The 13,379-nt window shown below is 45.8% G+C and overlaps 3 protein-coding genes across 5 annotated transcripts; 1 reads left to right on the forward strand and 2 right to left on the reverse strand.

The window, feature by feature from the left end:
* The first annotated feature begins 163 nt into the window (after positions 1 to 163).
* LOC119125534 (guanine nucleotide-binding protein G(I)/G(S)/G(O) subunit gamma-7-like) lies at positions 164 to 833 on the forward strand. The gene is made up of 2 exons (XM_037256129.1): positions 164 to 424; positions 495 to 833. Exons 1-2 carry the CDS (start codon positions 341 to 343, stop codon positions 618 to 620), a joined length of 210 nt encoding a protein of 69 aa, XP_037112024.1. The 5' UTR covers positions 164 to 340; the 3' UTR covers positions 621 to 833.
* Positions 834 to 894: 61 nt separating this feature from the next.
* On the reverse strand, positions 895 to 3,916 carry fbxw9 (F-box and WD repeat domain containing 9). Of its 2 annotated transcripts, none has more exons than XM_037255930.1 (7): positions 3,448 to 3,916; positions 2,862 to 2,979; positions 1,841 to 2,783; positions 1,615 to 1,757; positions 1,327 to 1,530; positions 1,190 to 1,255; positions 895 to 1,071 (listed from the first exon to the last, which is right to left on the reverse strand). In XM_037255930.1, exons 1-7 carry the CDS (start codon positions 3,585 to 3,587, stop codon positions 988 to 990), a joined length of 1,698 nt encoding a protein of 565 aa, XP_037111825.1. In that variant the 5' UTR covers positions 3,588 to 3,916; the 3' UTR covers positions 895 to 987. The 2 variants fall into 2 exon arrangements, with proteins under 2 accessions (XP_037111825.1, XP_037111823.1); XM_037255928.1 differs by having other exon boundaries at positions 1,609 to 1,757.
* A 249-nt stretch (positions 3,917 to 4,165) lies between these two features.
* On the reverse strand, positions 4,166 to 13,176 carry LOC119125390 (transportin-2-like). Of its 2 annotated transcripts, XM_037255849.1 has the most exons (25): positions 13,034 to 13,176; positions 11,797 to 11,896; positions 11,530 to 11,605; positions 11,246 to 11,395; positions 10,956 to 11,062; positions 10,747 to 10,880; positions 10,592 to 10,673; positions 10,373 to 10,495; positions 10,039 to 10,157; positions 9,884 to 9,944; positions 9,591 to 9,765; positions 9,149 to 9,301; positions 8,867 to 9,092; positions 8,489 to 8,660; positions 8,337 to 8,423; positions 8,171 to 8,278; positions 7,922 to 8,080; positions 7,723 to 7,810; positions 7,536 to 7,634; positions 7,348 to 7,443; positions 7,188 to 7,263; positions 6,927 to 7,026; positions 6,779 to 6,853; positions 6,383 to 6,519; positions 4,166 to 6,303 (listed from the first exon to the last, which is right to left on the reverse strand). In XM_037255849.1, exons 2-24 carry the CDS (start codon positions 11,893 to 11,895, stop codon positions 6,412 to 6,414), a joined length of 2,673 nt encoding a protein of 890 aa, XP_037111744.1. In that variant the 5' UTR covers position 11,896; positions 13,034 to 13,176; the 3' UTR covers positions 4,166 to 6,303; positions 6,383 to 6,411. The 2 variants fall into 2 exon arrangements, with proteins under 2 accessions (XP_037111744.1, XP_037111745.1); XM_037255850.1 differs by lacking the exons at positions 4,166 to 6,303; positions 6,383 to 6,519; positions 6,779 to 6,853; ... (6 more) ...; positions 8,171 to 8,278; positions 8,337 to 8,423 and having other exon boundaries at positions 8,660 to 8,731.
* Positions 13,177 to 13,379: the final 203 nt, after the last annotated feature.

Consider the following 13,379-nt stretch of genomic DNA (forward strand, 5'->3'; position numbering starts at 1 on the left):
CCTCTGCACACAAAATAAAATTCTATTAGTAATTGTAAGATGGACAGCGATTGACATTCACATCGTTGGAGTATACCTGGAAAAAATGTCTTTTATGAAAGGCATATCAATGTTTAATCTAAAAAAAAAAAAGTGATCTTTGTGACCTTTGCAGGCTGCCCTTTCAAGTAACCTTCAAAGGGCCTCTCAACCCCCACCCAACAGGGAATCACATTGTAGTGCAGGTCAAAAAGATGAGCTTTTCAGGGAACAGTCCTCTCAAGCAGTACACTTGGCTGTGTTTGCATCTCTTCTTCTTCTGCAGGACATCACATGGATTCAGCAAGTCACCCTGAGGAAAATGAGTTGCAGTAACAGTTTCGCTCAGGTGCAAAAAGTGGTGGTGGAGCAGCTTCGGCTGGAGGCAAGCATGGAGAGGATTAAGGTACGTGTGCTTGTTTTTGGAAGATACAAGTTGCCATTTAAGCACCAGTGTCTGTCTACCTCCGTCCTAGATCTCCCTCACAGCAGGAGACCTGGTCCAGTATTGCCAGGAGCACAAGCGCAGCGATCCTCTCCTCACCCGCGTCGCTGCCTCTTCCAACCCGTTCAAAGAGAAGAAGTCCTGCGTGCTGCTTTGAGACTCCTAATTTGAGATGACGCACTCAGCGGGAGATTTGGCCGTCATTTGACGTTAACTTCAAAATCTGTACCGTGCTTGTGTAGCCTGATCCGCATCATTTCATTTGAATGCTCTGTAAGTGAAACCCTTTTCTGAAAATAGGATTGGATTGTAATAGTGTCACACTGAGGAAAAAAAAAAAAAACCCATACATCTTGAATATTGTGTAAAATGATTTGTTGTTTATTTCATAAGTTGAAACTCATCATGTCGCTTCACGACACACGCGGTGACATACTTTATGATTTTATTGACATCATTTTAGCTTGTAGCTATCAAAGACGTTTTTTAAATGCTGAGCACATCTTATGTCCCCAATGTATTGGTCAAAAGTCATTCTTTTTGGGCCTCCAGATGTCCACACACATATCCCTTGAGGCGACAGCCAGGACTCCAGCCTCCACGCTCAGCTGGCGGAAGGGAAAAAACCGGCAAAATACGATACGGTCACATTCACCAAATGGCAGCAGAGTGGATTGTGTTGAACGTCGACGCCATATAAATAGCCAAGTCGTGCATTGAACTCACCCCACAGACTCCTTCTTGGTGGCGCAAGGTGCATATTGTCTTTGGGGGCCCGCAGGGGATGTGCACCTGCGGGCAGGTGGCAAAAGTTACATGAACGTCGACAATCATCGATCCATTCAAGGTTTGCGACACATTACCTTGACAGTAAAATCAGAGGAGCAAGTGTAGAGGCTTCCAGGGGACTTGTGAATGCCAGTGACCTTAGCCGTGTGGCCCACATCCAAGTGTGCCAGGTGCTTCCAGACCCCCTGCTGCATGGAAAAACAGTGGAGCATGCCCCCCATGTCGCCTCCCCAAATCTCGCCGTCAGTGTAGCTCATGGAATACAGGTAAGAGCGCAGCTGAAAATACAAAAAGGCAGACAACTGGAGTCGCTCTCTGTCACAGGAGCACCATTTCCACGGTGCGCTTACACTTACCCGAACTTTATACACGCTTTTGTCCGCCCTGCGATCGTGTACGACCAAAGAGCGATCTCGACTGGCCGAAATGATGTACTTGTCGTCGGCCGCCAGACAAAAGACGGCGTAGCTGTGGTGTCGCAGGGTCCTCACCAAGGGAACGCCGGCTTGGAGTCAAATAAAAGAGACCACCGTCTTGTTGAATTTGGACGGACGGACGGACGGAGTGGAGCGAAGGCGTCTGTCTCACCTCTAGGGTCATACATTTGTATCTTCTCATTCAATGTTCCGGCCAGCAAGACATCTGGCAGATAGGACAGGCAGGTGACGGCAGCTTCGGTCCTGATCACTCCCCTCTCCGCCCCACCGGCCCGGAGGTCCCACAACTTGACGGTGCTGTCGAAGCCCCCCGAAGCCAGAAGGGGTCCCTGAGATGCCAAACTCCACACCCAGCCCTGATGGGTGTTGAAGTGGCCCTGGCCTCTCAACGTGTGCATCAACATATGACTGGAGTCCGCCTGCAGATTCCAAAGTTTAACATCCCGATCTCTGGAGCCCGTGGCGCAAACGGCCCCCTGGCCCCCTATTAAGAGGACCGTGTCCACTTGCGCGATGTGGCCCGAAAGGAGGGTGACGCATTCCAAGGCTGGCGGCGGACTCACACTTCTGGGGGGTTGCCGCCGCTCTTTTTCTACAAGTCCCGCATTGCCCTGAAAGCCAGGGTGAAGCAAATCTTGTCCGTGATCAGGACGGTCAGATAAAGAGCCATCCCCATCTTCCTTGATCATCGCTTGTGGATTATCGGCCAATCTTCCCTCCAGCACTTCCCTCAATCGGGCCTCATGCACAACAGGCGGCAGTTGAGCACCCATTTGTTCAAGAAACACCCCTTCGTCGTCGTCATCATCATAAGCCACCATCTGCTCGGGCTCCCTAAGAGCCGCTCCATCCGGTTGGCCATTTTGCAAGTCCCTTCGGTCTCGCGAGTCGGCATCAGCTCGAGGCTCCTTGGTCACGACCTGCGCTACTTTGGTCCAGCAGGTAATCAGTGTCTCCATTTCCAAGCAAGCAAAAGGCCAATCGAAATCTTCCCTCGGCCTCACTGGAAAGCTAGCTTCCGTCCCGATGAGTCTGCGTGCCCGCAGCTGCCAGGTAGTTTTGTCCTTCCCGACATTGCTCAAAGCATTACAGACCTGCAAAGATGAGATTTTTGCTCTTTCGGGTGCTTCAGGGTCAAAAGGTAGATGGAGGGATGAAGATGACTCACTCACCTTTGGCAGCACAGAGATGACACAGTGAGCAGGAAGGTGTGAGGCAATGTGGGTTACCATTTCCCATGGCAAAGACAGCAACCCGCTGACCTCAGGGCATGCAGCAGCATTCGGAAGACTGGAGGGAATTGATTCCAAAAATCATTTGTTATTTACTACAAATCTGGTATCTTTATTCATAGATCTGTGCCCGTGTGAGAACAATTACAGAAGCCTGGCTGAACTAAATGGAAGAATGCAACTTTACTTACATTTAGCGCATAAACCCGTGTTGCCAGCTAACCTAAAAAAGTCCACAGTAGCTATATTCCGAAGTAAGATGAGGTCCACTCGTTTCACTTGACACAAACATTATTTTATTGTGCCATCTTGCTTTTAGTGGTTGTGAGTGTGTCTTTTTAGAGTGTAAAGAGTCTTGGGTTCAATACAGTTTTTTTTTTTTTTTTTTATTGATTTGTTTATTTCGGCAGGTACATAATCAACATTTCACATGACTTGAAAAGGGAAGCGGTTGACGCAATTCGCTTGGGAAACACTCGGCATTGGGTCATTTTGACATCATTCCAATCGGTAGTTGCAGTCTTACCTTTGCAGCTCTGCACTTGAGGCTTCCCTATAAACAAAGTCGTGACATTGTCCACTTTGTTCTCCATCGTTACCGGTTGCAGCCCCTTTGTTTATCCGAGCGTTATCCATAGCCGAAGCCGAAGCAGCAGCATTATACATGCCCAACAAAGCTACACATCACTTCTTTTGCTGATTGCATAGTTCCCCGGCCGGCAATGCTATCTTACACAGAATAGCAACACAAATCACCGAAGCATAAAGCCAATTGTTAGTTCAAATATTGAAAACACCGCTCATTAGATCTCATTTTATGGGAACGTCAAATAGATGCAATCAACAGTCAAAACGATGTCATCACGCCTTGAACTGATGGTCACTTCTTACACGACACAAAAGCGAAAATCATCTGATTGACATGTACGAAGAACGTAGTAGTGTACCAATCAGCTGTTTAGTAGATGTGGGCGAACTACAACTTCCGGGTGCAACACTACCTCATCAGCGTGCGCAATAAGAAAAAAAAAAGGCTTACGCGCACTTCGATTTTGGCCATTGTACTACACTGTAGTAACTACAGCATACTTCGTACCTTATTTTTCCATCAAGCTCCACTAGCCAGGTTTTTCTCTTCAGTGTTTAAAAGTATTTAACTGTAGACAGTAGAGGAGTAACTTTCTCCAGGGAGAAAAAACAACACATTTCATTTCAATTCTATGCACAAAAGAATTGAGACCGTGTAATAGAAAACTTTTATTTTCCCCCTTTGACAAAATTAAAAAGGAGTACATCAGCAGACATCCCACCTGCACCACAGTTAAACAAAAAGGGAGGTGAAAGTCGCCAGCCTTGATAAACAAAGTTATGAATCAGATGTCTTCCCTAAGGTATGCGCCCAGCCCAGACTCTGTCAACCACAACATCAAATTTGATGCAATTAAATGGTCCACTATAAAATAGTTCTTTAAATGAAAAGAATAAAAAGAAAAAAAACTTTTGAAGTCCAAAAAAACATTTGTGCACAGACCGCACAAAAAACATAAAATAAATTAAAATACCACAAGCACAAAAATAAAAAAAATCTTCACTTATTACAATGTGCAAGAAACTCCTGCCTTAATTCTTGCCTAGAAAATGAACAAGCATTGTCATTAGTGAGCATATTGTATTTCAGCAGCTTTAAATGAGCCAATGCGATTGTGCTACAAAAGGTCATGCCGAAAACATTGAAGTCATAAACTAAATTAATAAAGCTAGCTAATACTCAGGGACACAAGGTGATAGTTACATGTTCCTTAACTGGCAGGCAAATGTTTCATGGCAGTGGCCACACCATTTTTTTCCCCTTCCCCGACCAACTATGCCCGGCACATAACCTTAGGGTAGGGCTGGTGCAAAATAACATGGAAGCAAAACACCCCACAGGCTAAAAGCCATACGCATTCTGCCAATACAATCGTCCACTATGGACAACGGCTAGAAGACAAAGCTGGAGAAAGATGGCCCGAGCCAGCTATCCAGTGTCGGGTTGAACGATTGAGATCAGTGTATTTCCAGCCAGAACGTACGGACACAGTGTCAACAGGCGGAATAACATGTCAGCTAGCTGTCAATTACCAGCTGAAGCAAAAGCAGGAACATTACCCCATTAGTTCAGCATCATATTGCCATCAGCAAAGCTCTTACGCAAGAGTCCCTCCTAAAAGGGCTGCATTAGAAAGAAAAATTGGAACGCATGCAAGGTTCATGACATCTTCGTAATGACTGCCATTTGCCTTCAAAAAATGGATTGAAGGGGGAATTTGTTTTTACACAAAGCTGCACTGGGATGAAAAATACTGAAGTAGTCCCGCCTCTTCAATTTTAGAAGCTAAATTATTATGACTATGTTAAGAGGCCTCAAGTATAACCTTTGTTTTTTTTTAATCATTGCTTAAAATGGACTAACAATCCTGACAGGTTTATAAACCCCCTCAAGAAATTCTAGAATTCTTACAAAAGGAAAAAAAAAAAAGTGCATTTATATCAGTAAGAACCTACATCTTCTCTTTTCATTATGTCCGTTTTGAAAGTTGACGTTTTGACAGAAGCAGCAGCAGAATCCTTAACCTGCCTACAGTATTTCAGCTCTTTGAATAATTCACGGAACCCCATTTGAACATTAAGATGACAAATGTGGGAGAGGGGGGGAAACAAAACAAGCATCTTCATTGCTATACATCAGGGGCCTCCTTATTATGACTACACAAGTCATTCATTCAACATGCAATCGGATCATACATGTACAGATGACGAGAGGAAAAGGCCCTGCACACCAAAGGGTTTCTGCATTACTTCCTGTAAAAAGGTGCAACTATTGATGCACATTTCCTGCATTTATTACATGAGAAAAGCGTGTTTTCTTTAGCCTCTGGCTAAGCCCAGAGGTGCCGCCCCTTACTTTTAACACACACATGAATGCACTGTGCATTCATTGGGAGATGTGGGACTACGACACCCGATGCTGATTTGAATGTACCGAGAAGACGAGCCCCGCCCCTCAACACTATTGAGACTGAATCAAATGGAGGCGAGGGGGCCTCCCCTTTTACCACCAACTAACTTGAATCCCTGTGGTGCTATTGGTGAATGTCACTTTTGAGCGTGTTGGATTTAGCGAGGCGTGAAATCCAAGAGGTATACGTACATCCCTAAATTTACCCAGCCCTCCCTCCCGCCCGACCGCCCACCCTCCCTCCCTTACAGAGACACAGGGCACAGGGAAAGGTGGGGAGGGGACCCTCTGCCACGTGAAGGCCCGTCACGTCCCTCCACATCGTCCCTCCCTGCTACGCTGGGCAGTGCAATGAGTCCCCTGGTAACCCCTCCCCATGTTCACCTAAAGGAGACACCAAAAAAGAAAAAGTCAAACATGGAGACTAAATGCTTTTCATTGCTTTTTCAATGAGCAAACGTACCGAACGGGTCAGCATCCAGTGTGGACTTGTTAGACGCCGTAGCATGCCGACAGACGCTCCTTCAACAATGGAGGGAACTGCTCTGAAAACTGCTGCCAGTTATCTTGACCCACCTGGTCTTTGAAGCCGTGCAGGATCTAGCAAAGGGAGGAGGTCGATGCTCAATAAAGTTTGACCCACACAAATTGGAACTTCATGTCCATGAATAGCTCAAATGTTGAGAATTCCTAGGGAAAAAAAACATTTCTGGGGCAGCTCTTCCGCACTTCTCAGATTAAAAAAGGTCATCCGCAGAGTGTGTCAGATTTCGAATGTCTTAGAAGTGATCATCACAGTGTGACGAGCCCACCCGAGATGCACCGAATCATTTAAATTCAAACAATTGATGTCACTAACCTTATAAAACATGTCCCTCAGGTCATCCTTTGGGTTGACCCAGGAGGCCACAGCATCACAAAAGAAAATGAAGTCCTGAACACAAAGAGCTTGCTTTTATTATCAAGGGGTCACAAGATGAATCTGCTCGGTGATCACGTCAGCTCACCTGCACAACACCGGCCGGGTTGACGCCAATCATCACGCAGATCCCACGGAAGGCTGAATCTTTCTCTTCGTTATCCCTGATATTCCTCAGCGATGTGCACCTGGCAAGACAAAAATCAAAATTCACATGAATGCAGGCTGACCGGGTCTTCAAAGTCATGCTCAACCAACATTGTGGTGCAGAATGATAAGTTAACATATGGGGGAGTTTGAATGATTTTGAAGAAGAAGAAGAAGAAAAAAAAAAAAGACCATGACTCACCATGGCCGAATGAAATGTTGAAGCTGTGGCGCCACTTCCTGAGGACAGACATAACCCAGTCTGCCTATTGTAATGGCTGCACATGAAGGACAAAAGTATTCAGAATATCATTGCTTCAATCAAAAAAGAGAAACACTTCACAATTCACATGCATACATACCCGTGTTTTCCAGCAGGGTCTTTGGCGTGTTGGGTCGATTGATGATCTCCACCAGGTGGGGCAAAACCACTCCAACGTAAAGCTGCATTTCTGCACCTAGAGAGAAGAAAAGGACAAAAACACATAAGCAACCTTATCTATTATATGGCATGGCAAACATGGCGGCTGCCATCAACTTCTCCACTCACCCATTTGCATGGCAATTTCCCCAATGGCCCAGGTGGCGTTGTTACACACCGAAATAAACTCTGGGTTCAGATTGAGGCCGAGGATGGGCATAAACTCAGCTGGAAACAAGACGCACCCAAATTCTTTTTTTTTTTTTTTTACAATAAACAAAGTGTGGTGGTGTCATGAGTTTTGAAAAACACTCACCAATGCAAGGTTTCACATGCAGGAAGCAGACCTTTGTCAAATCTCCCAAGAGAGCAAAGGAGCTTTGCCTCACTTCTGGCATCGTATCCTGCAACACAAATATCTCATTAGCGCTCGTCTAACAGCAGGCTTAGTGTTTGTCCAATCTGAGCATCAACATCCAAGACAGACAAAAAAGAACACGCTCGCCCATTTGTACCTGCATGCACTGGAAAAGCAGCGTCATGATATTAGACCGGGCTACGAGTTGCTCCACATGACTTCCCAGACCTTCAGCCAGGCCACTGAGCAGATCCAGGGCCACGATCATGAAATCCTTATCAGGGGCCTCATACTGGTCAGGGTGCTGGTTGTACATCTGCAAAGGTCGCGCCTCGGTATAAATGTCTGGGCTAAACAAGGAGAGAGAGAGAGAAGAGAAAAAGAAGAAGAAAAAAGGCCTCCTCACCATAGCCTGAGCTAAAGTCTTCTGGACAAGTGTGACGCACCGCTGGTAAACAGGTTCGCAGTACGGCAGGAAGCCACTCTGAAGTGCCGTGGCGACTGAAGACAAACACTGGCAGAAAAGGGACATTTTCAAATCAAAACCTTGTATTAGATTTGGGAATATTTACCTCCAAAAGAGGGAAAAGATCCTTGTCCTCATCCTTGAGCTCATTCCACTTTGCGATGAGAGGGGGCATCAGCTTTTGAATATACTCCTGAAAGAAAAAAAATGATGAAACACCTAAACGAATGAACGTGCGGAAGATATTTCAGTACTTACGGGCTGATTAAGGTGGTGGCCCACCGAGTCTGCAAGTGTTCCAATGGCATCGTAGAGGATGAGGAGATTCTTGTGCTGGTACTTTCCAAATGCAAAGACCAGCGTGTCCAAGATGAAGCTTAAATATGGGACAAGCTCTGTGCATGCCTCCTCTTCTAAGGTGGCAAACGCGCTATGGTGAAAACAAAGATGGAGGACAACAACAACAACATGACTAATCTAATCTATGGCACAGAAATGACTCTACCAGTCAACGAATGATTTGATAAAAAATGATGTGGATCAGAACAAAATATGGGAACAAAATGTATCACTGTTATTCAATGAGCTGGGTGGGTCATCATTTCCACGTGAGGAAGCCACGCAGGAGATGCTCACCTGCAGGCGGCTTCTTGGACCCTCTTGTTGGAGTCCAGGATGCACTTAAGAAGCTCCGTCATGAGGGGCTTGAGGTAGGAGTCGGGGGGCTGGGAGACCACCCAATGCGCGTAACGACTGAGGGTCCAGCAGGCGATGGAGCGCACCAGGGCCTTCTTGTCACTCAGACACAGGATAAGGTGCGGGATGAGCTCGGGCAGGTAAGGTACCATGCCTTGCATGCAGCCTGGGGAAGGCACAAAGACAATTATTTCCCCGCCATTTTGCTTTCACGGATCTTACCTTCGGCGATGGCGCCCAATACGAGGATGCCGGATTCCTTGACGACCCAGTCGGGATGGAAGAGCAAACCCTTCAGGAGCGGCAGCAGGTGGGGCAGTAGCTCATCTCGAAACACGTTGGCAAGCACGTCCAACGCTGCCGCCGAACACTTTCCTGCGCATCCAAATCAATTCCTGTCATCCTTCTACCGAGAAGATTTGGAAGCAGCCTTCAAAGAACATTTCATTTGACCGGACGATTGGCCAAGAGGGTACAAAATGTGCCATAGCCATTGTAACATCCCAATGGATGCAGGTCTGGAAAATCTGGATCAGAACATTTAGGAACAAAATGTATCATCTTTTAATCAATGAGCTGGGTTTTTCATCACTTCCAGATATGGAGACCTGATTTTCAAACTCCTGGTCGATCCGTTTGTTTTTTTGGCCGCATTTCTACTCACGCAGATTCCAGTCAGACAGCGTGTCGTCGTCATCGTCGTCGTCGTCGTCTTCGATGTCCTCGCTGTCGCCGCCCTCTAAACCTTCGTGCTGCAAGGTGACCGTCCGCGACTTGTGGAAACGTGGCTTGATGTCCTGATCGCTGTCTGGTACGGCCTCGTCTTCCTCCACGTCTCCCTGGTCAAAACATAGAGCCACTTGAGACCAATTCAATTCTATCAGCTGCTTAAACAAGATTAGATTTAGTTTACAAAACACTGCCCGGTACTTTTAACGGACCAGGAAAACAACTCACCTTCAACAGTATGATATCTATCTCGGAATACTTCATCCCATTCACCAAGATCGGCGTTAGTCTACATGAGGATGTGGGGGAGGAAAAAGTCAAAGCAAAAATCTCACAAACTGATCAATCTAGTGAGACAACTGCAATAAATGTTTGTTACTCACTGCACCAGGTGTCCTGACAGCATCTCCTTGCAGATGGGCTGCTCAGCAAGAGTCAACCAAAACTCGCAGGCTTCCAGAGCGACGTTCTCATCCGGGTCTTGTGTGCGCTGCAGCATGTACTGCACGAGAAGAGCGAAAACATGTTGGCAACGACCGCAGCACAGCTCAAACAAGGTTCTGGCATTGAGCTGCAGCAAATCTGGATCAGAAGTTTAGGAACTTAAGGTATCATTGTGAATCAATGAGCTGGGTGTGTCATCATGTCCAGATGCGCTACAAATTAGGTTGAAAAGAGTCAGAGTTGAATGAGCTGCGGTTGGTTTGGTTCCCTTACCTGGATGATGCTGTGCATTTGGGGGATGAGCCGATCGATGCGGACCTCCAGAAGCATGACCAGAGCTCGGCAAACGTTCTTTCTGACTTCGGAGTCCTCGTCCGCTGCCAGCGCAAAGAGGCTCTAAAGAGGTGACGTGCAGGTGGGAAAACAAACATCTGTCCGTCAAAAAAAGAATAAGAATCGAGCTCTGATTGATTCGGGCATCCAAACACCAACCTCGATGAATGTGTCAATGTTGTTCATGAGGGCCTGTGCTCTGCCAATGATGAACTGGTTGACACAAGCTATGGCGTGGGACCTGCGCAGGCACACCACAACATTCATTTGAATGCAATTTATACGGGAAGATAAAGCAGGCTTCCGCCTTGTACCTAATTTTGGAGTTGCAGTGCTTGAAGAACTGAAGGAATTTGGGTATCATGATGTTGAGCGGTCTGTTCAAAGCGTCGCTGTCCAGCAGCTCCGACGAGTCCTCGCAGATCTTCTGCAGTGCTCCGAACGAGCCCTGAGACACGGGCGCAAAGAAATTGAGCCCGCTGATCGAATTTTCAGAATCTTTTCTTCTGAGAATGTGATGTACCTCGCATGTATTGTAGTCCTCCGAGTTGAGCAGATTGCAGAGCTGGGGCAGGAGCTCAGGCCACGACTGCAGCTCTCCCTTGGAGGAAATTGTTGTAATCAAGATGCCTAAAAGACAAAGCGCAGGCAGGATTTTAGTCCCCGGTGGAAGCACGAGAGTGTCCGCGGAGGGCTGCCGGCATCTCTGGATCAGACAGTATGAGTAGAAAAACCTTCACGGGTAGTCAGGTTGACGATATGCATCACCTCCAAAGGCGGCAAAGGGCGTGATGAGATGAGATCGACACTCACCGATGGTGGCGCGGATGAGGGGCGAGGGGTCGCCAATATTGTTGACGCATTCCCGCTTGATGAATTCAGCAACAGTTGGCGGGAAGTTCTGGTAATGGGCCTTAACATTGTTCTTCAGAATCAGACCGCTGAGAGAGCGAGTCGGCTCGTCTGTTAAGAAGCAAGGGTTCCAGATACGGGACACACTTTGAAGGTATAAGTATAAAAAAATGGTGCAAGATGAATTGGCGTTTTTATTGAAGAAAAAAAATAAAAATAATAATGATCGCGTTTCAGTGGCTTACCTTCACTTTTGAGTCTTGTAAGGACAAAGATGAGATAGTTGTTGAAATCAGGGAACTGGTTGAGTTGTTCAAGTTTCTAGATTAGCGGTTAAGGATCAAATATTTGATTATTTTAACTTCCATATTGGTCTAATAATTATTTGATAATGATCATTTAAAGATCCATATTGAGCAACAGCAATTCTTCATGGAACTCCTATTTTCCATCAATTTTCCAACATTCAGAGACAAAATGTGTGTTTTTTTCATGTGACAAAGTCAGGATACTTCTTGGACGGCTCTTTGCGTTGCTGTGTCGGGTGATTGCGAGTCCTTAAGCAGCTGGAGGACCTGCTGCAGTCCCTGCTCATCTGGCTGCCACTCCATCCTGTGCACATTCATTTGCTCTTACGAACTGATAACACATAGCGAAGAGGGTGGGGGTCGTCAAGAAGTAGTCTTGAGATCAGACAGTATGAGTACAAAGCCCATCAGTGAGAGTCAGTTGTATGTCATGCATCATTTCCCAAAAAAACGGAGATAATGAGTGTTGAAAACAGTGATGGGAAATCTGTACTTTATTTTTATTCACAAAGACGAGTTGAATCGAGACTTCCATTTTAAATTCAAACACATTTGTGTACTTGTACTCAAGTGCTTCAGCCATTCCTGGCTAAATAACCGGCTCGAAATCAACTTTAGGAAGAGGCTAGAGGCCCAAAACGAGTAGATTAAACAACACGAGCGGTTAAAATCTACAAGCAGGCTTAATCCTTCAAGTTAATCCAATCCCAACCCCCACGCCACCCGCTCAATCATTTAAATGCATTTAATCTACGAATGCGTGTACGTGTAAACACATTCCGATCCAAACCCTTCGAGTGTAATACGAGATGATGTGCGAACTGAAAGCCTTGCTTGATGGTCCCGAGTTCTACGCTTTGGCTGAGAAAACGTGAGGCTAAAAGTCAGCTAACTTAGCTACGTAGCAGGGCCGTCGTGTCTAATTTGGATTTTTAGTGAAAATAAATCGTCACAGATGTGGAACGGCTACAGCAAATCAACTCACACGAAAACAACAATAAACTATTATGTCGATGGTGTGTTCTGCTTCACATGAGATCAACAGAAAAGAGTCCGCTAGTGAAATTGCCCTTCCAGCTCGGGCCTGGTCGAATGGAAAGTTTCAAGGCATCGTGCTCACATGTGACGGCCACGAATCAAATATGATCACAACACTAACCCGAACAAAGACGCCCAACACAATTACTGTTACCATGTAAACAACTCGAATAGGTTTATTAACCGCAGTTAAGGCGTTGATGTCAGCTAATATTAGTTGCAAACTTGTTGAACACGTTGCGCAAGGTGGTGCTAATGCTAAAGCTAGCACACGAGCTAATGCGTTACAAAAAATAATTGAAGAAAACTTCAGCCAACATAAATGCGCTCCTTACTACCGAGATAACAAACCTATCGCAACACTTTATGTGTTTCAATCAAAATCTTACGGTACCATACGTACAATATTGACTTTTCGTTGATTTATTAATGCAGGGCCGCTCCTCGACCGTCCCTCGTAGCGGTTCTTGTTCAAATGAGCACGTTGACTGAAACTGACTCCTGACGGCTTCCGTTTGGGCATTTTCAAGCGCAGTGATAATTCGAACAGCAACAAATAATGGATACAATAGGGACCCTGTTATTAATTAAATTATTTGTACCCATAATTTGTTCGAAAATATCCACTTATAGTAAAAAGGCATCACAGAGTTGACTAAATTGATTTCATAACAATCTCAAAATTCTGTTCAGTTAACAAAACCCCTACACGTGTCAACTAACTCTAATCGTTTAAATGATTCCTCCCA

This window comes from Syngnathus acus, chromosome 8 (genome assembly GCF_901709675.1).
Source record: "Syngnathus acus chromosome 8, fSynAcu1.2, whole genome shotgun sequence".
Classification (NCBI taxonomy): domain Eukaryota; kingdom Metazoa; phylum Chordata; class Actinopteri; order Syngnathiformes; family Syngnathidae; genus Syngnathus; species Syngnathus acus.

Bases quoted from the DNA above. Each gene is read 5' to 3' on its own strand.
- LOC119125534 (XM_037256129.1), top strand. From the start codon at position 341: ATGAGTTGCAGTAACAGTTTCGCTCAGGTGCAAAAAGTGGTGGTGGAG. The intron at 425-494 runs GTACGTGTGCTT...CCTCCGTCCTAG, and splicing joins CAAGCATGGAGAGGATTAAG to ATCTCCCTCACAGCAGGAGA.
- fbxw9 (XM_037255928.1), bottom strand. From the start codon at position 3,587: ATGTATAATGCTGCTGCTTCGGCTTCGGCTATGGATAACGCTCGGATA. The intron at 2,784-2,861 runs GTGAGTGAGTCA...TCATCTTTGCAG, and splicing joins TCATCTCTGTGCTGCCAAAG to GTCTGTAATGCTTTGAGCAA. The intron at 1,256-1,326 runs GTAATGTGTCGC...ACCTGCCCGCAG, and splicing joins CCTCTGATTTTACTGTCAAG to GTGCACATCCCCTGCGGGCC.
- LOC119125390 (XM_037255849.1), bottom strand. From the start codon at position 11,895: ATGGAGTGGCAGCCAGATGAGCAGGGACTGCAGCAGGTCCTCCAGCTG. The intron at 7,811-7,921 runs GTACAAATGGGC...TTTGTGTTGCAG, and splicing joins TGCTTTTCCAGTGCATGCAG to GATACGATGCCAGAAGTGAG. The intron at 6,854-6,926 runs GTGAGCTGACGT...CTTTGTGTTCAG, and splicing joins ACCCGGCCGGTGTTGTGCAG to GACTTCATTTTCTTTTGTGA.